The sequence below is a fragment of the Uranotaenia lowii genome, chromosome 2 (assembly GCF_029784155.1).
Source record: "Uranotaenia lowii strain MFRU-FL chromosome 2, ASM2978415v1, whole genome shotgun sequence".
NCBI lineage: Eukaryota > Metazoa > Arthropoda > Insecta > Diptera > Culicidae > Uranotaenia > Uranotaenia lowii.
Genome location: NC_073692.1, coordinates 94,413,159 through 94,435,528, shown reverse-complemented (window position 1 = coordinate 94,435,528; position 22,370 = coordinate 94,413,159). Strand labels below are relative to the sequence as shown.

The window sequence follows — 22,370 nt, the reverse complement described above, 5'->3', positions numbered from 1 at the left end:
GAAATAAGAACTAAATTTTCAATAAATATTTCAAAACCCTTGATTGCAACTTTAAATTAAGGAGTAACCTTCTCGAAATCCTTATTGACAATCATGTAAGGAGCAAATTGTCTTCATTCCCCTTAATTATGTAGATTAATGTTCAAGGTAACCGAAACCGAATAAACAGTCCCGAAATCGAGCTTCAGCGGTGGCCAATTTTAATGTCCCATAAATATTGTGAAATTGAAATTATAATTGCGTTTTCGCCATTTGCCAGGATCCCCATTCCCAAAAATGTTCTCTGCATAGAACGGTGTTTTTATTTCTTCCACGGAACGGCAACGAAATGGAAGAAAAATAACAAAATCACGCTTCAAGGAAAACCGAAAGAAAACAGACTTTGGCAAGCGGTAGGGAAAACATCCGCTGCTAGGGATTGGTTTTTTGGGGAAAATGTTCCTTCAAAACGAAAAAGAAGAACGCAAATAGTGGGAGGAAGAACCCAACAGTAGTGCTCCACAATGTTCAACGTTTTCCAGGAGGCAAATTTGGATTCTGCGGATGATTTTTCCGGAAGAAAAGACCAAAACCAGGAGGAAAAAAATCGGGAAGAATAACAAAGTCCAAGGCTTATCCCATCCATGCCTAGCTCGCCGAGTTTAAATTTTCCTCTTCACGAGCATCGAAGCACCGAAAATTTTAATGGCAAATAAAAACAAAATGTGCGATGCGGTTGGTTTTATTAACACAATCGTTAAAAGCGGAAGAAAACGGGCGAAACCGGGTGCCGTTTGCTGTTGTTGTCGTCGAGGATTCGAGAATTAAAATCCTTTAAAACTTTTAATTGCCCGGATTAGATTGGTTTCGAGCTGGGAGGATTTGAACGAGAACCAATGAATGAAGGTAAAGTTCTTTGAGCTTTATTACTACGGCGAATAATATGCCTTCTGGATAGTTTTACGCTAGAGTGGAGCACTTTTATTTGGTTGGGTAATGAAAAATTGACAAATATTTTCCAAATTAATATTGTAAAGTTAAATAATGTGAAAAGTATTTCTTGAATTAAAGTTTAGATTTCAATGACCGGTAACGGCTTGGAATTTACTGGAATTGGTACAGACATGCAATAAAAGCGGAAACGTAAATTTTTCGTTTTGTGGCAAGTATTGAAAAGAACTTACATAACTATAAAGGCTCAATTTCAATTGAATTGAATCATCTCACATAAGTTCAACATAAAATAATATAGTAGGATTACAAAAAAGGATTTGTGGCTTACTTCCGATATTAATTTGATCTAGGTTCAAAGCTTAATTTCTTATACTTAACTTTGATACATTGCTGCTGCTGTTCTCACAAAGTACATGCAAATGACACAAATAGCCAGGTGTAAAGTGTCACTAATAAAGAAAAAAAAAAGTACATGCAATTTGCAGATATTTTTGGCATGATTTTTCAACACATATTTTTACACAATTTTTCACAATCATTTTGTTTGACTTTTTTACACGATTTTCGAAATTTACCTGCAATATGAGCCAAAATATCCTTTTGTCAATTTGAGTGAGAAAAATTCAAAAATATTTTACTTGTATAAAGCTAAGCTTTAGAGGGTTTAAAGATGAGACCTAAGGCTGGAGACATGAGACTTGGGACATGAGATATGAGACATGAGACATGAGAATTGAAATATCAAACGGTACGTTTACCTGTATTAAATACATCTCTGAGTAATTGGAAACAAATTAGCTCCTTCACTTTATTCAAATCATTCCGAACTTTGTTCTACAATTGGGCAATATGAACATTTATCAATTCTGGATTTTGCTTTTGACAAGGCGAGCCAATATTTCTGAATTTTATCCAATTCATCCTAGAAATTTAAAATTCATAAAAATTACATTAGGAAAAAAATTGCATTGGAATTTACTTAGAAAAATAAGAGGTTCAAGAAATTATTTCTTTCAAATTTCATAATCAAACTTAAACTTGATATCATCGTCAAATTTTAAGTTGAAAAAATGTTTCAAAATGAAGTCTTAACACCGTTAGCCAATATATGAGAACATGTTATTAAAACGAAAACAGAAAAATGTTCTTTTACTCGAATATTTACAACAACAAGTTAGCAAATTTTGCAGTGATTCCATAAATGATCGAGTTTATTTTATTGAAAATTTATACCCTTAATGGCATATTTCTAAATTTCAAAACGTTTGAGAGCTGTCTAAGGTTTGTACAAATTTCACATATATTTTCTACATTTTTTCAGGCCGGAACAAATTTTAACTCCTTCTCTTGTCACTTGGAGTCAGGGCTGGATTAGGCCACTGGGGAGTCTGAGGCAATTTTTCTCAGAGGGTCCCTATGAAAAATTTTCTTTTTTAGTATTAACACATTAAGAACCGCGAAGAAATCCAACCCGGAAAACACTGAAAATAGACATTCTATATTTCAGAAACCACTGGAAAAATTAAAACGGATTTAGTTAGCCTAAGAGCTACTGAAAGTGATGTGTATAAATTAGTAGAAAATAGTTTATTATTAAACTTAAAACATTTGAGTTATGTTTCTAAATAAAGCACTCAAGAGGCGAGCAAAAAAAACAAGATTTCCAGCTTAGCAAGACATACCCAATTTCTTCATGAAAAGTTACAGATTTAATTAAACGCTGAAGAAGTATATCGATAAAAAAATTGAGGTGTTTTTATTCACTTTCCTCTTGATTTTATTTCTTTGATAATCACTAATTGATGTTTAGATTTGTTCAGATTTTGTGTTGAAAAATTAAAAATCAAATGCTCAGATTTTGCCAGAATTTGAAAACATAACTTCTGATTTTCTCTTTCCGGAAAAATTCTGCAATGTTGCCTGTAGGAAGAAACTTCACTGAAAGCAGTATGATTAAAGTAATGTTTAACTTTTTCTCCTACGAAGGGCTCGTGGAAACTAGCCCCTAATGTCCCTCCTCTCTAAATCCGGCGTCTCTTGGAATATCACGAGGGAGCGAAGGACAATAAAAAATAATCAAATTTTCAATAAATTTGACAAAAAATTGCACACTATCTACACTGCACAATTTAAAAAATTGTGTTAATATAGATCGAAAATTTGTAAAAATCTCGAATACAAAAGGTGAAATAACTTATCTTCAACAGTTTGACTTTCTCTCTTTCAATTGCTTGAAGTTTTGCAAAATTCATCAAGCTTTCCAATAAAATACCTGAAGATTTTTTCAATCCCCTTTTCGGAATTTTCGGAAAAATCTAAGGAGGGGGTGGCAAAAGAAGAATTATATATTTGCTCCAGCCTAATTTTACTCAACCTATCAATTCGGAAAAGGGAAATATTTTGTGGAAAACATTTTTTTTCAATTGTTAAAACTAATAACAATTCTATTATTGAGAAATCATCCTGGAAGCAACGTTTGAAGTCACTGTATGTAAAACGCCCCAGTATAGGCATGTGATGCTCAAAAATATTGGAGTCTACTCAAAAACAACACACAGTGAAAAGAAATTAATATTTATAAAAAAATTGTGAAAAAAATAAATAAATATTTTTTTACAAGTTTAGCCCTGAATAAAGTCTTGAAAAAAAAGTGTTTTAATTTTTTTAATGATTGTTTTTAATTTTTTGTTAGACTGCAAGCCGGAGTTTCCCAGGAAAAACACTAAAGTCAGTTGATCTCCAAACATGAAAAATAGATTTTAACAACCAAATATGCTCTAACACTATGGTTGCCAGATTGCCCGGTTTTTTTTCAGGTTTTCCCGGATATTTAATACCAAATTTGGGAACAGTCCGGCCCAGCCTGATTGTCCGGATTTCATTGAAAAATGCCTGGATTTGGCCCTGATTTTTTCACTTTACTGGGAAAATCAAACAAAAAAAAAAACAAATTGTGTTATAGACAATAACTCATAGTTGTTTTTATTATTTATTCCACCAAAACGTTTTTTTTTCAACAAATTTTATAAAAATGATCATGAAAAATTAAATACGATTCAAAATCTGTCGATTAGTTAAAAAAAATTTATTTTTTTCAATTTTTTTTCTCGATTATTGTTGAGTTATTTCAGGGATTTAACAAATCTTGCCCAGATGTTTCCCGGATTTTAAGTCGTCAATATTCAAATCATATGCTTGCATTTTGCCAAGTTTTAAACAAAATTGCCCGGATTTGTCCGAAGACGTGCTAAAAAAATTCTGGCAACCTTATCTTATGCTATATAGCAAGAAATCACATACATGTTAGGATATTGATGGTGTACTATAAAAATATATATTGATAAGCTAGAAGGCGAATCAAAAGTAATACATGTTTATTAGACTGCCCCAAATGACCCGACTTTTGAAAAAGTTATACGCTGCAGGCTAAAATTGGTCCTGGGCCTAGTACAAGATCTCATGCCAAATTTGGGCCAGATCGGACCACGGGAAGGGGTCGCTCAACGAGCCTGAAGTTTGTATGGGATTTTGAGACATTTTGTTCGAGAGGAACATGAAAAACCAGTTTTTCGTCAATAACTTTTGTCTCCCACGGCCGATTCCTTTCAAAAATGGGTTTTCTTAAAGCCTAAATTATGACAAATATTTCATCTGAAGGTTGCATTTCAATTAAATTTAAGATAAAAAAGTTATTAAGCTTCAAAAATTGGTTAACTTTTTTAAGGGTGATATTCATCACTTTTTTAATGAGGCGAATAAAGTCCGACCAGAACACTCAATGTGAAATGCATGCCGTTTCGTCAAAAAATGACCGATTTTAACCATTGTTGTTGCGCTTGATTGCAATTTTTAACGTTTTTCTGATATATGAATTTGGTTGATATTCACTTGATAGTTCGGAAAGAAGTAAGGGCGGAAAAGTGCTTGACAATTTAAATAAATTGCATAACCACAGGGGCTTAGGAACATGACTGGACGATTTGTGATGCCAATTAAAAGATAAATTAAAATTAAAAGATGTTTAGAGTGTTTTTTATTACAAAAAATAATGAGATTGACACGTGAAGTTATTCAAAATCTTTTTTTTTATTCATAGAGTAATTAACAAAGTTCAAATTATACACAACATCGTAGCAATTGCTTCTTTTCGAAGCATGCACGGTAACAGAGTTTCAAATAAATTTCTTTGAAACGTAATGCGTACATTAAAAAAAAGAAATTTCAAACTTAAACACAATTCACTCTAAACCGAATAAAATACTTTGTTGAAATCAATTAACAATATTAACCTTCATTCTCTATCAAAAGAAAGCTACAGCTAATATAATAAAAACGTGAGAAAAATATAAAAGGACCTTTTTCCGAAAAATTATCATTTCATTGGCATCATAAAGCGTTGGTCCATGTGTTTTTCGATCTAAAAAAATGTTGGCGGTTGGTTCTGAGAATAACAACAATTCTGAATAGATTTTTTGAGAAAAAAAGATTCTGAGTTAGGTAGAAAAGATGAAACATAAACCCCGCCCAAAGGCGGATATATGTACAATAGACTGCCCCAAATTTGTGTGGGAAATTTAAAACCTGTACAATATTATGCGCTATAGGTTAAAATTGATTCTAGTCCTAGTATAAGATCTCATGCCAAATTTGGGACAGATCGAATTACGGCAAGGGGTCGCTCTACGAGACTGAAGTTTGTATGGCATTTTGAGACATTTTGCTCGGAAGAAACATGAAAAACCTGTTTTTCATCAATAACTTTGGTTTCCATTGGCCGATTTCTTTCAAAAACGGTTTTTCTTAAAGGATGGTATTTATCACTGTTGATGAAATGGGCCGATCGAACATATTGACGCCTCATTAACAGTAATGAATACCACCGTAGAAAGTTAGCCTATTTTTGAAGCCTCATAACTTTTTTTTCTAAACTCTTATCGAAATGCAGTCTTCGGATGAAATATTTTTCTTAATTAAGGCTTTGAGAAACATTGTTTTTGAAAGAAATCGACCGACGGGAACCAAAGTTATTGATGGAAAACTGTTTTTTTATTGACATCACAAATCGTCCAGTCATGTTCCTAAGCCCCTGTGGTTATGCAATTTATTTAAATTGTCAAGCATTTTTCCGCCCTTACTTCTTTCCGAACTATCAAGTGAATATCATCCAAATTCAAATATCAGAAAAACATTAAAAAGTGCAATCGAGCGCAACAACAATGGTTAAAATCGGTCATTTTTTGACAAAACGGCATGCATTTCACATTGAGTGTTCTGGTCGGACTTTATTCGCCTCATTAAAAAAGTGATGAATATCACCCTTAAAAAAGTTCACCAATTTTTGAAGCTTAATAACTTTTTTATCTTAACTTTAATTGAAATGCAACCTGCAGATGAAATATTTGTCATAGTTTAGGCTTTAAGAAAACCCATTTTTGAAAGAAATCTGCCGTGGGAGACAAAAGTTATTGACGAAAAACTGGTTTTTCATGTTCCTCTCGAACAAAATGTCTCAAAATCCCATACAAACTTCAGGCTCGTTGAGCGACCCCTTCCCGTGGTCCGATCTGGCCCAAATTTGGCATGAGATCTTGTACTAGGCCCAGGACCAATTTTAGCCTGCAGCGTATAACATTTTACAGGTTTTAAATTTCCCATACAAATTTGGGGCAGTCTAATATTTATCGATGTTAATTATTTGATATTGATTTCGGAAAATGATTTGTTAAAGTCGTGACTCCACAATTCGCCACTTTTCATTGCTAAATTCAGCCAACGTTTTCAATTAAAAACAAACCTAAGTATGCATTGATGAAATATAAAAATTGAAATGACTTTCTTAAAAGTGCCCATCATTTTTTTGAATAGTAAGTGATTTCAGTGATTGATCACTTTTCAACGGTTCTTTATCAAATTTAAATCAGTTTACAACTAAATTGTTCCCTCGATAAAAAAAATTAAAGAAAAATAAAAACTTATCATCAATTAACAATTATTAAAATAAAACAAATGCTAACAAGAATGCAAGTGAAAACTTAGTGAATTCGATTTCGTTTTTAATTGCAAATGAAAAAAAATGACAAAAATGACAAAAATGACAAAAATGACAAAAATGACAAAAATGACAAAAATGACAAAAATGACAAAAATGACAAAAATGACAAAAATGACAAAAATGACAAAAATGACAAAAATGACAAAAATGAGAAAAAATGACAAAAATGATGAAAATGACATTTTCATTTTGCAAGTTCAAACAGAGAAAATTCGTTCCCAAAGTTCGTTGTTTGGTTTGGATTTGGTTTGTCAGATTCTGCAGGTAATGAATTTTACGGAAGGTTATTAAAAACCCAATCTACCCCCCCTTGTAAGAAAAAGTAAACAAATGTTAAACCATCTGCTATGTGCTTACGTAATTAGTGAACGGACCTACATATAAATACTGCTCTAAACTATGTTTGAAAAGTAACAATTTACCCAAATATGTATCTAAACTATTTGATCCAAGATTTTTACCACTTAATACAGAACTTTATATTATAAAGCCATAATTTGGGATGAATTAAGTCAGAAATGGGGAAAATAATAAAGATTCTAGTATCAAGAAATCTGCAAATATTTTTTTTAAAGATTTATAAGTTTGTACTAGGGTTGCCACATTTTAATCAGAACGTTTCCGGGCCGATCAAATCCGGGCAAAACTGACGACAAAAAATCCGGCCAGTGTCCGGGCAACTTTTGTCGAAATCAAAAATCTTCTTAACAAAAATTCAGAAAAGGAATTGAAAAAATATTTCAAGAAAATTCCTCGACAGATTTAAATTTTTATTTAAGGCTTCCAAAATACCATCCATGATTATTTTTATTAAAGTTTCTCAAAAAATTTTGTTATGGAGACATAAACAAAAAATTTTTAAAACACTATTTTGTTTTTTTTTGTTTGATATGCCAAATCAATTGAATAAATCCGGGAAATATCTAAAAAAAATTTGTTATGTTGAAAACCAAACCGAAAACAAAAATTTACAAATATTATAGGAAGAGGCTATCAGCGTCCAGCGATACGTTACTTTCATTGGGAAGTGTGTCGCAGCGATACGATTTTTGACATACGGATGGGAGGGGTAAAAAAGTGCATTTTTTGTGTTACGTAATTAATGGATGCCGCCTCAATGGAACTCCAATTTCACGAGTGTCTCTATTAGAATTGTTGGATCTTGAGTTGATCTATGGAAGATCGTTCTTTTTAATTCAGATTTTCTATTTTTTTTGGATCAACTATTTAGCGTGGAAGAGATTAATTAGATCAGTTTATTTTTGATTCGATCTGTCGATTTTTTTCATTTTTTTTTCCTCTGTGAACTATAATTAGTAAGATCAAATTTTGAGTAGAAACTGATTTAATGTCAAACAGTGTCATTTTTTTGGCATCTGGATGATATCGGTACTCAAAATAAGATTGTGTTTTGCGGAATTTAAGTGAACGTGTTTGTAAGCATATATTTTAATCTTAAATAGAAGTTGTTCCCTTTCTTTCGATGAAAAATGGACAGGAGTCAAGTTGTATGATTCCAAACAACTTTTTTTTTACAAAACACTTTCACTAAAATTATGTTTAACAAATTAAATCAAATTGTTGTAGTCTTAACGAACTTAAAACACTGTTTCCCATATTTAAAAAATAATTCAGATTTGCTATATTTTAAAAAGAAAATTGTTAAATTTGTTCCACAAATAGCTGAGAAAATCCACTCATACGCAAAATACTCAAACTCATAGTTAAACCCATTAAAAGGTGGGATTGGGTTTAAAAGGGTTAAAACACCTTAGAAACTTTGTATTCTTTATTTTCCTCTATTTCACAATCAGCTACTTTTGTTTTACTCCCTCTTTTCTAAAATGGAGAAGATCAACCTATCAGAGGTCAAGCTTCAATTTTTTTTAGACTTTTTTACACACACTAAGGGATGAACAAAAACAGCTGTTTAAAAATAAGTAGTGGAAAATCCCTGCTGTATTATCTTATTTCTTCTTTCGAGATTTATTGGAGAGTACAAAGTACACCATCTTAAGCAAATGGTGGACTAAAATAACTTATTTTAAAGAAAATATAACTAAAATACTCCGATTCATTCCATTTTACGTATTTCTTCAGTGTTTTTGCATGACAATCTGATTTTTCTCTGTTTCAAGATCATTTTAATCAAAGTTTTTCAAAATAATTTTAAAAAGTTATTAACTTTAATACTGTTCAACTGGATAAACTTTATTCCTAAAACATTAAAAAAAGCTGCATTCCACTAATAACATTGCTGGCTTTAAAAACTCGATAAGCTCACCACATAAAAGTCACATTGTCGCAAAAACAACGATATAACCGACAAAATATTCTTTCCCGCAAACTTCGCCAATACTTTCTTGCTTACTTCCTTCCATCCGCCGTGAGTTCGCTGTTGGTTGTTGGCTGCTGCCGTAATTCCTTGTTAAATATTTACATTTCATAAAATTTTTAATCATTTTCAACGCGTTCACACCAACAAGCCAACCATATCGCTACCTCTAGGATTCCAGTCGACCGGGCGAAGTGTCAGAATGCATGTTTGCCCATTGTCTTTTACTTTGGTGCTTTCGATGTGTTTGTTTCGGTGCTTGTTGCCTACCCCTAGGGGTAAAATCCACTCGAAGCGACACCTTCCCCTTCGCAAACGGTTTCCGTTTTTGCCCAAAATGTGATGAGCGCGTATTAAGAATTGGGCAAAAGTTTGCCATCCCTCGGATTTTGGGTGCCCCCATCCAATGCTTTTGTTGCTCTAAAAAAATATAAACCTTGTTTGGTCTTGGGATTTTCCTCGGAAAATCCTTTTTCGAGAGGACCCGTTAGTGCACGGAATCCTATTCAAGGGAGTGATAAAAAAAAGACAATCATAAAAGTGTCCCCCATCGGGATTTTTTTCCGGCGTTGCAGCGGAAGAAAAATGGTCCTCCGTATCCCATGAAAACAAAGCTGGGGCTTAAATCTTGCATAATATTGTTCTGATTTAAGCATAAGTAAATATTTACCCGGGATGATGGCCGACACGTGTGATGGGGAGTGCGTGCCCAATGAGTGGTTTTTTATATGTCAAGGAGGGTTGCATCAATTGGAAAACTGGTTAAAAATTATCATTTTATCAATAAATTTCTAAATTTTTTTTAAAAAGTAGGTATAAGTTTATGCTGTTGATGCATGTTTAATAGGTATAGATTTTTCTTTAAAACATATTATTCACATTTTTTTTTTCAAACTAATAAATTGCATATGACTAAATACAGCGAGTTATTTCAATTGATAAGAGAATGTAATTTGATATTATTTATTCGTTATTTAAATTAATTTAAAGTATACACACGAGTCTGCTTGTATTCAGAGAAGAAAAAATTGAAAAGGTTTTGACGTTAATTTCTTGTTTTTTTTTCTCCAAAATCATAAACATTGGTTCATTATCTTTATAAGATCAAGCATCATCAAAAGATGAATAATAAATCCTCCTTGATAACAAAAATTTATATTTTTCAATTACTTTCAAAATTATGGTGCTTGCCATTTTATCCTCGAAAGAATACAGAAATGAATATAGATCTCTTCAAAGAAACATGAAGGTTCACTGAGATCCTACACGAGTGTGTTCGTTATTTTATGTCTGTCACAATATGCAAATTTTTCAACGGTTTGAAAGAAATTGTAGGGAGGGTACATAAGAAAGTGAAATGAGCACCAAATTTTAAACTTTATAATTCTTAAAACGTTTTTTTAATATTATTCAACCATTTTTGTATTGTTTAATGGAATTTGAACACTTTCATGTTAATTCTTCTTCCCCTTCTCTGAAAACCTATCCTCTAAATTCTGATTGTCACATTTTTTAAACACAACCAACTAAGGCCGGTAAGTAGCAAGGTTGTCGGAAAAAAAATTATGTGTTTTGAAAAAAAAATCCGGGCATTTGATGTCAAAACTGACGACCAAAAATCCGGACAATATCCGGGCAAATTTTAAAAGAACGGATAAATTACTTAACAAAAATATAAAAAATTAAAAAATTGTTCTTGTGAAAACTGATCGACAGATTTTTAATCGTATTTTGGACTTTCAAAAAACCTTCCATGATTATTTTTATAAAACTTGCTCAAAAAATTTCGTTTTGAGGCATAAATGAAAAAAAAATTACAACACAATATGATTTCTTTTGTTTTATTTGTCAATTAAAATTAATAAATACGGGCAAAATCAAGGTATTTTTGAATAAAATGTGGGCAACCGATTCAGGCCGGCTGTTCCCAGGTTTGGTTTTAAATATACGGGGAAACCCAGAAAAAACCGGGCAATCTATCAACCTTCCTTATGTTGATTTGAAAATTCATAAAAAAAAATTTTTTTTTTACAGTTTACTTGATCAAAATCATTCAACCTCACTAATCTTATCATATTTTTCCAATCATAACTTAGAAATCCGAAATTTATATTGACATAAAAAATTCTGTAAAATATGTGAATTTGAATAAAATTCTGTTTCCTGTGACACACACTCTGTGATGCAAATTTGCTCAAAAACCTGTGATATTACGGAATTTTCTGTTTATTTGGCAACCTTGGTGTGTAGTCGATAAATTTCATAATATATAGTTTATTTCCAATTTAATCTCTAAAGAAAACTGACGAAACATAACATGACTTGTAAATTAATTTTTCAAGTTTTAAAATTATACTTGTGCTGTAAATACTGTCAAGAATATGATTTTTTCTTACTTCTACCCTTAGTTAGCACAAGCATGAAAAGATTCACGTATCGTATGCGAAATGCTTACACGAAATCATAAGGTTGAGCTTCACAAAATAATTTCAAAGTTTGATAAAAGACATGTGTAGGTTTAAGTCTTTAAATTAAGTGTTTAAGTGTTTAAGTATTTATAACTACATTCAAAGATATACTGGCTTAACAGATTATCAAAAATAATTAAAAAAAAACTTGAAATTTTTAAGTATTCGTTTTATTTTCCTGGAGTTTTTCAAAACTGTTACTAAATTTGTGAAAAATTAAATTTTATGCTATCCAGAATGTTATTATCTATATTTTTTACAAATTTCAGAACTAACGACTTTTGTTGTGAATGATGGTAACTTATTTTTAACAATGACTTTTTACCCAACAATGCATGAATTAAAAAACTCAAAACAAAGTTTTTTTGAAACTTCATCCATAATTCAAATTAAAGTTTTTTTTACATTATAAGATCAAACTGGTCCTAAACCTGAACGGAGAGCTTAATTTTCATAATGAAACCTAATAAAATAAAATATGGAATTCACATTCATCGATGTTTAAAATCTTTGAATTTATTTAAGAGTTTGAGAGATCAAACTGATGTGAATTGAGCCAAAAATATTTTTTTAGGAGAGCCTTGAATTTCTAAAAAAAAAAAAACAAATTCTTTCTCAAATCAAATAAGCTAAATCTTTCAAACTCTTTTGCAAAGTAAAGATTTTAACCTTCCAAAGCCGTTCGCAAAATATCCGTTTCGGGGAAATTTGAGCGGTAGTTTGATGGCGTTTTCCAGGCTGTAAATGTTAACAGATTTTGATCATATTATATTCATTGTGTAGGTAATTTATTCTTATTACTAAACGTTTCAAAATAAAGTCGAAATGTATAACCAGGTTATCAGAAACTAATTTTGAAAGTTAAACTAATTTTGAAAGTATTTAAGTTTTTCATTGATGATAAAAATCGACAAAAATTCATCTATCCGACAATGTATAGATATGTTGAGGTCCAATAAAAGTTTTGACCACTATCTCAGATCTTCCGGTAGAAAAAAAAATTAACTTTAAAAAAACAACATCCAATTTTGACTTTGCTTAGCTGTATTTCATATCCCAATGAACTGATTTTCAAAACTCAAATATTAATTTTTTTTCGTTAATTTGATCATCATTTTCATAGAACATACTTGGTCTGCCAAAAATCCAAGTTCTTCAGTATGTTGAAATGGTAATAAAGATGTTAGAAATGCGCGCTTCGAGTCATTTTGACCCGAACAGCTTTCTAGGGTTAACCATCGATGAAAATAATCAATTTTCAAAAATTAAAGTTAAGGATGCATAATTTATGGATCAAACTTGGGATTGCGAGTAGGCCTTGGCCGAGTGCGGAGGCGTTTTTCTATTTTCTCTTTGCGCTACGTATTAAAAGTTGTTTTTTCTTAATAATTTTCGTGATTTTCAGCTAAAAATGGCAAGAAGTCGAAAAAAGTATTTGTTGTGTCAAAATGAGCTGATGTGATGAGTGAAACTGAAAAAAAACCTGATTTGTACCTGAGAAAGTGGGGAATGCCAGCTAGTTTAATTTGTGCGGCGCGTTCAAATTCTCTTCCCGTGCGCTGTTGATTTTATTTTCGCCAAGCGTGGGTCAAATGAACTATTATTTAATTGACGAAGCTACGACGGAGTGGGAGAAGCTTCTTCAATCCGGATTTTTTTTAGAATTATGTGGAATGGCTTCGAAAACTGCGAAAAAATGTAGGTTATTTTAGAAAAATAGCCAATCCGCTGTGTTGAGAAGATTTGAGAAGGGAAAAAATTGATATAAAGGTGCCGTTTGTGTGTGTTTTGAGAAGAATGAGTGTTTAATGAGTGTCTTTAAGCAAATAAGAAGTTTAAAGTGGTGGAGTGAGAAAAAATAGAAATCCTTAACTATGAAGATTAAATTGCGATTTTGGTGTCGTGCCGTCCAGGTAGGAAAGTTCGATGGCTTGAGGAAGCGCAAATCTTGATGTAATGTGTTATGCATTATAAAGCGCAGCCTACTACGCGTCGTTGACAAAGTTACTTGCACATAGAAGATAAGAAGGGAGGAAATTAAGCAATCATTCATGCTTGAAAGTTCTTGCACACGTTCAAGATGCACGACAAACTCTTTATTCCGCTTAACGCGTACAAGTTTTGTTTTTGCTCGCACTGTTTTCCGTAAAAATCATTTGAGTTAAAGGAAGGTTGTGAAAATTAAGGAGAACATAATTTACCGAGAACGTCTGGCATTGTCAGAAACGGGAATGAGGCTAAAGCTACGGTAACATTTATGTAAGATGTTTCAAGGTAAGGTAAGATAAAAGGTGAGATTTTGGTTCCATAAAAAGGTAAGATTGATTCATTGAATTACCTGTATAATTGAAATCGTAAACTAAATACATGTCTATCTTTTATTGGACATATTAGGGGGCTAATAGACTGAGTCGATTTGGGGTCATTTTTGAATTTCTCAAACCCTGGGGTCTAAAAAGCTTCGTCTTGGTCCAAAACTCATCCATGATTTTTGTAGAATTTTTAAGTAACGTTTACATGAGTAAATTTGAACTTTTAGGTTTATATGGGAAAATTGAATATTTTGTACTGAAAAATCAACATCGTTTTTGTTTTGTCGGTGGAACCGATCCAGCTGACTGTTTTCATGAAAACTTATAAAATTCCTAAGTGAAATTTTCCGCTGAACAACTTTGTCGAAGACCGTTTTTTCGTATCTTATTAGGTAAAAAGTTATTAGCTGTTTAACAGAGGTATGTCTTTTCGCATTGATAAACGACATATTCAATTGACATCACTGGTGGAGCCTCGCAAAGTATGGCAAGAAAAGTAGTCATGCAATACCTCGTTAGGCGCCCTGCAGGGATGTCAATTGAATTTATCGCTTATCAATGCGAAAAGACATACCTCTGTGAAACAGCTAATAACTTTTTTGCCTAATAATATACGCATTTAAAGTCTTCGAAAAAGATGTTCAGCGGAAAATTTCCCAAAGAAATTTTATAAATTGGCCCAAAAACTTCCGACTCAGTCTAGGGGGCTAAGTTCATATAATTTGGCAATTATATTTATGAAGTTCCTGGATATGTCAACAATAAAAGAAGGAAAGGCTAATCATAATTACAGGACCCATTTGGTCATGCGGCTATGATTGGGCGGGGCTTCTTGGCAATGAAAGTAACCTCGGGATGTGCAGCTGCCATTCTGAAATGGGTTACTGGAATTTCAATAGAGCTAACACCACCAGCACCCGCGATTGAACAATTTTAATCAAACGGATTAATATTGGCTCTTTTGCATAACATACCTGCCAGCTCAGGGGGTCGTTGGATGGATTATACAAACATACATACATAATTTTTGGATCAAACTTGCTTGATGCAAACTTTAATCAAATTTTTGATTAAAGTATGAAATTTGGCTTTGAAACAACTGCAATATTTATAATGTTAGAGAATTCACCGAGAAAATAAAGAATTTTGTGCAAATTGTTATAGTGAAGATGAGGTACATGTTTCTTTAATAGCAAATATTTTTCATAAAAAATCAATTGCATAGTTTTAATACTGAGCATAATTTTAATACAGTAAGGATTTTTTCATGAAACAAAACATAAAAACTTAAATTTAACTTTATACTTGTTATTTTAAGCTGAATTGTGTGTACTTTACAAACTTATTTTAATTTACAAATTTGATTCTGGAATAAAAATGGACAAGCAAATTTTTAAGTTCATTACCTCTTGAATTCCTCAAAATTTTAAATTGTTTGTAATAGTCAATTTCAAGCTACATGAATTCCTGATTTTTAAATCGGCATTCGCAATCCGTATTCTGAGCCTGATTTAACAAAATTAACGTTGAATCTGTTTCCAATTTTCTATACGATTCTGAAATATACAAAAACAAACGATTTCTGCATCTTAAATGAAGATCAAAACATTATGAGCCAAGTTTTAGAGCCCTCATTCGTGAATCTATAATTTGAACTCTATAGTTCTGGATTACTTACAACTCATTATTTTAATTATTTATTATTATTTTGTATTGTGAATCTTAAATTCGAATGATGGATCTAAATCTGAGTTTTTAATTTTGAGTCACCATTTAGAAGATTAAAATATTTCAATTTTGTGAAAGAAATAAGTAGTTCTTAAACTTTTTTCTCATACAAAATTCAAATTGGAATTCAAGAAAGAATGCTACTTCAGAAAACTTTTATCAAAATATTGAAAATGCTTATTATTTTCGAAAAAATGATTCTTATTTGATATGAAATGCGAAACCAAATTTGAACCTAGATTTTAAAGCAACTTTTCTTTTCTCGTCTCATTATTAGGAACTATGTCAGTTAGAACTGGAAATCAAAAAACCCTAACTGGATACAAACTCCAAAATATGATATATAAATACAATTTTGTTCATAATTATATGAAACCAGAACCTCCTAAACAAGTTCAATTAAATTTTAAATTTAGTATTTAGACTTGATTTTCTATGACCAAGCGGAAAAGTTTAGAAAAACTGTAGCAGAATTATAAACTTTTTTGAGGTTATTAAGGTTTTGGCATTGGCTGAAAGTTAGTCTAGATTGTTACTCTTTTAACCCTTTACTCCATTATCACTATTTGAAATGAATTTAAAGTGTTGAGTGCTCAGTAGAATACCTCGCTTGCTTTTTTGGATCCTCATGAGGGAGTTTAACTTTCAAACCCCTCCCCCTTCCCATACGGCCAGGATTGTATCACGTTAATCCGGGGATAACTATACAAAATCTGATAATCTGATTTTTTGCAACAAAAATATACTATTGTAAATGTGATTTTTTGTGACAAAAAAAAAATCATTACCGTAAACTGGGGGAACTTTGTTCACTTTTTTCATTCATTTTTGAATATTTTGGAAGGGGTTGCTTTTTCACAATAAACAAAAGCTTTTAAAGACTTACTGAGGTAAGGAGTATTAAACATGAGCATTGATTGCAGTAAATTCAAACGACATTGGTGGTTATAATTAAATGTTTGTTATAAAACCAGATTTCGAGTTTCGAGGTTTTTTCACTATGGTATTTACGTAACTCAACATCTTCAAATTTATTGTTTTGATGCCATTTAGCACAGATGGCTCAAAACATCGACAACAGTAATTTTTTGTTTGTACTCATTTGAATTTTTCAACGTTTTCTCTCAAAAAAAAAAAAAATACTCAAAAGATGGACAATGTTGCTGCATACATTTAGGGGCAAAAATAATAAACATTCCTCAATATTTTTGGCCTCAAAAACAAATGAAATTTTACTTTTATGCAAACCAAGAAAAAAGTTGAACTTTCACATAAAACTGAGAATTTGCTCCTAAATGCCTAAATTTGATCAGGAGAGATGTTTGTTTGTGAGCCTTCAAATAACCAGATATTTTAAGGTTTTAAAATTACATTTTAAGTAATTTAGAAAACCTGCTAATGAACACTAAATTTAGCTTATTTGTAACTCAATGTATAGGCTTTCAAACGTAGTAAACAGTTTTCATATATTCCAACTTTATACTCAGTTAATGATGATTATCCGCAAAAATGTCATGTTCATCAAAGTTACCCCGCTGATCAAAGTTCCCCCTGTTTACGTTATATAAGAAGTACAGTACCGTTTATACTTTTCAAGATGAACGTGAACTTCAACTAAGAACATCCGCACCTCCATTAAGAATTAGAGCATGTTCATCTGACTTTTATCTGACAAGGTTTGACTTTGGCTGAATATGTGGGACTAACAAACCAACAATTTAACGAAAATTTGATTTTTGCGAATTTAAATGTTCTAACTGTAATATGATCTACATTTTGCTGAAATTGCACTGAAATACTCCAAAAAAATAAAAGAATAAAACATTTATCAAGTTTTCCAAAAATTCTATGGGCCAGATCAAAAGATGCGTTGGGCTTGAGTACCGTTGTGCGACCCTCTGGAATAAACAAAAGACACAGGAATATGATGTCTGCTAGATGGCCAAGAAAAAAATTAAGCTCCAAATGTTTTAATTTTTTGTAAAACACATGTTTTTTGGATCACTTCACATGCAAACATGGAGTGCGTTTTCCATTTTTTGTCTAAGTACCTTATATATAGTGAGCGAATAGTATCGCTATGTGTATTGCTTGTAAAGATATGAATGATTGAAAATCGTTAAAACTTTCTATGACAACATGTTTTAAATTGTTCAACGGATAAACCAAGCATAAGTTCCCTTTTTTTTTGACCAAGCAATTGGTGTTGAGGACCAAAAATTTGAAAAAAAAGTGCGAAATAAGAATAGTAAAACTTATGGTTTTCTACAAAAACCAAAACTTTTTCTTTAAATTTACTATGAAAATGTTAATAATAATACTTATACAGACTATTCGAATAGATCTCTGAATTTTAAGACGTTTTTCAGCATTACAAAAGTTTTAGAGGAATTTCCAAGAGATGCTCCTCTAGAAATTTGAACTTTAATACTTTACCAAACTACTCACTTTTTTCATTAGCATAGTTAATCATACAATCTATGTATGAGCATGACGTGAAGTGTAGAAGAAAAAACGGGTTGGTATTGAAAAACTGTGATTTTTTTCAGAAAACTAAACTTTTGGAGTTTCAGATCGTAGATGGCAGCACTTTCTTGCAGTTAAAACCAAATTTAGTCTAAATATTGATTTTATGGGTATGTTTAGGCCCATAATTATCATTTCGAGGTAGTTTTCCTCACGTTTTGTTGGAGTGCACGTTGCAAAAGCTTTTCCGGATTTGCAAAAAATCACCAGCACAAGAACATTCAACCGCCAAAATTCCTGCTTATTTGAACTTCCTATTCAATTGTGAATCATAAGAATAAAACTGCTAGCCTTCTGTTCCAACAAGTTCCACCGGAAAATACAACATTATTTTGATTACTGGTCCAAGATATTCACTTTTTAATGAACTTGACGCAGTTCTAACTTTTTGATTTAGTGATCTTGGAATTTCCAAAGCTTTCACACGGTACCGAGTACTTATTTCTTGACCGAAATTATCCAGCATACCTTAATAATCCCGGAAAGTAAACCGTTTGATAGCAAGAAAGTATCGCCATCTATGGCTTAAAACTGGGGAAATAGTGTTCGACTGTTTATAAACATTAATATTTTTGAATTGGAAACCTGTTTTTTGATAAAGTTTGATCAAGTATTATAGCTCGCGTATCAAATTCCTTAGCACTAGAGGAGCATTTTCAATCAATCATTTGTTGCATAATGCATAATGATCTTTTCTTATTTCGGTCACTGTGTAATCCAAAAATTCATCAAGTACATCAACTTACCTTAAGAAAAAACAGCCCTCCGGCAGGCAAAAACATCCGATGGGAACCGGACAGGATTTTCAACGGCGCTCCGTCCTTAAACCAGGTGATACTGGGCGGAGGAACTCCTTCGGCCTTGCAGTTCAAGGTGGCCGGCTCATGCCTTGGAACCGTCGTATCGATAGGATGCTCGATGATTCTTGGATTTTGAAGAGCTGTGGAAGAAGCAGAAAAAAAACAATCGTTAAATTAGCTTCAGAACTTCACTTGATTAGTACCGTCCACCTGATGGGGATTGGTTTTGACAAATTGAAATTAAAACAAGCTGTTCGCTAACTAGCCTAGCCTTTCATGTCGCTAATTGCTGCCTCCGCCCACGATTTTTTTCTTTTCTAACCGTCGTCGTTGTGTCCGCTAATGGAAGTCAGTTAAAATGTCCGTCCAGCGATTATGACCAATCGCGCGGACGTCAAGCAAATACAGCATAAAAATTTCAACTATCGCTCGCCTCTTCTCTTTTGTGCAGCTGAGGTAGGAAATGGAAACTTTTAGTCGGAAAAGCATAAAGTGAGGCAAAAATGCTAAAACGTTTCACCTGCCGGTAATTAAGATTCACAACCTGTCGTCCCGCGCAGTTCTTGACTAACTAGTCTAGGACTTTGGATGGAGCAGCAAATGGAGAACAGGAAAAAACGGTAAATTCCGGACGAAGATTGTAATGTTCCTGTCGTGAAAAAAGGTTATGGGTGGCAAAACGGGGAACATGCTTTCAATTTCTGGGAACGATTTTTTTCTTCTTCTGCTCAACTTCATCCACGTTCCAGAACGAAGGATTCGCCTTCAAATAACAACTCACAGCGCTGCACTATGTAGGGTATAGCATATTCATGACAGCAGTTCACAGTTAGTTACGTTTAATTGCAATTACAAGAACCCGGCTGTGACGACGTTTCTTTTTTTCTACTCTTAGTGGCCACACAGAACCTAGTTGCATAATTTCCAAGTGATTGCACAGAAGCTGTCAACGCGCCGAGTTGATTCAGGGGCAAGGCGAAAAAATCACTTTTTCCCGTACAGAATGGTAATTACCAGTTATTACCCCGAGCAGCAGGCAGAGAATATAATTTTTATTTCAATTTGCATAGCTTTAATTACCTTTGCCCGGGGTCATTTGTTTGATTGTTCCGCGGGATTTCAGGCGAATATATATGACATCAATTATGTCGTGACCCATTCCATAACTCAAAATAATTAAAAAATCATGCGAGTTCTAATTATTCAATACCTTAACCGTTAATTTTTCAGCAGAGGAAAATTAATGTAAGATACTGTTATAGAACTTTTCGCAAAGTTTAAGCCCAATACCTACCAGTCGTTTTTCATTTTCACATTTGGTTCCCATTTTTCGATGGTTTTGGAGGAAAGACTCACAAACCATGAAGATGCTGCAAAAACAGCGATACAAAAACCAAACACCACCAAAGCACACCTTCATAAATTCTACCCAGTCAGTCTGGGCACATCTTTGGCATCTTCCGGTTTTCCCGGTTCAATAGTCTTTACCAGACTATCAGCCTCGTCATCGGTAAATTGTGTTCCATTTGGTTGACTTTTTTGCTTCCCGGTTATCGAGAAAAATGGGTGGTTAGCTGCTTTCGGGGTTTTTCTTTCTGGTGTTCTGTGTCTCATCTTAACGTAACACCTTTGCTGTCGGTGGGACGATTTTCAATTCATTGACTTTATGAATCGAGCTAAGCGCAAAAAAGTAAAAGGTCATGTAGAGCTAAAGGCCCTTTAGTAAAGGGTGATACGGTCAAAATTTGGTCAAGGGAAAACGCGTATAAATCGGTGAAATCGTTTATTTAAAAAATCAAATTAAATTTCTTTTTCAAGTTTAATTAGTATGAAATTCAGGAAAAAAAATATTCAGTTAGACTTCCGCTTTTCCAAATCCGAATTGCCGGGCCTTACGCTTAACCCCTGCCATCAGATTTTGTACACCCACCTTGTCCACCTTCTTCGCCGCAGAAAGCCAGTTTGCCTTGAACTGCTGCTCGTCCTTAGCAGTTTTTTTTTGGTCTTCTTTGGATTCCGCTTGACAATAGCCCAGTATTTCTCAATTGGGCGGAGCTCTGGCGTGTTGGGAGGGTTCTTGTCCTTGGGAACCACCTGCACGTAGTTGGCGGCGTACCACTCCATGGTCTTTTTACCGTAATGGCAAGATGCCAAATCCAGCCAAAACAGTATGGAACTACCGTGTTTCTTCAGGAAAGCAGACGTTTATTCAAACACTCTTCCACGTAAATTTCTTGGTTGACAATCCCGGAAGCTATGAAAATGCTGCTTTTCAAGCCACAGGTACAGATGGCTTGTAAAACCAGATATTTCTTCGCGAATTTTGACAGTTTCATGTGCTTGAAAATATTTTTTATTTATTGTTCACGGTCTTCGATAACTTAATATCATACAGACTGGTTACTTAAACTACGCTTAAAACTATCCTTACTTATATTCAAATCAAAATACACATACACTTGGTTGAACAATCTACAAGAGATGTCAAATGGATTATAAAATTCATTTCTTCCATAGTTGTTTAATCTTAGCGGCTCTTAGGGAACGAGATGGGACATGATACGGTATCCTTTCGATGAGACTGGCACTATCTATATTCCCGGATATGACGTCGAATATAAACAAACGACGAAGCAGCACAACACGTGAGCCGATTGGTTCGATATTCAAGATTCCACATCGGTCATGGTAGGAGGGAAGTCGCTGAGGTTCATTCCATGGTAAATTTGGAAGTGCGTATCGCAGGAACCGCCTCTGAACTGACTCAAGTAGTTTCAGCCCTCCAATTGAATTAGGTGCCCATATTTGGATATTGTTCTCCAAGCCGCTGCGAACGAGTGAGCAGTATAATGCTTTGAGAGTGGAAATGTCACTGAATCCTTTGGTGTTCCTTACCAGAAATCCCATATCCTTGATCATATCCCATATCCCATCCCTATCCAGAAATCCCCATATCTGCTGCCTTTCCCCTTCCTTTTGCCGTATAAAACTCCTGTCCCTGAAACTGCTTGTAGTCGGCTTTGACGTAGGTTTCGTCGTCCATTACCACGCAGTCAAACTTCGTCAGCATCGTCGTGTACATCGACGGATCACGCTTTGGCCGTCGTATTTTGTTTATCATCGCGATTTGGAGTCACTTCCTTCTTGTAAGTCGATAGACCGCCTCGTTTTTTGGCTCGATGCACGGTTGTAGACGATACACCCAGCTTATTTGCG

The 22,370-nt window shown here is 33.3% G+C and overlaps 1 protein-coding gene across 1 annotated transcript in view; it reads right to left on the bottom strand.

Annotated features, from left to right (window-relative positions):
* Nucleotides 1-22,370, bottom strand: part of LOC129741683 (protein sax-3) — a 522,782-nt gene that overhangs the window by 108,881 nt on the left and 391,531 nt on the right. The window contains exon 2 of the mRNA XM_055733432.1: nt 19,101-19,294. Coding sequence (XP_055589407.1) covers nt 19,101-19,294 — 194 coding nt within the window. The remainder of the gene's footprint in view (nt 1-19,100; nt 19,295-22,370) is intronic.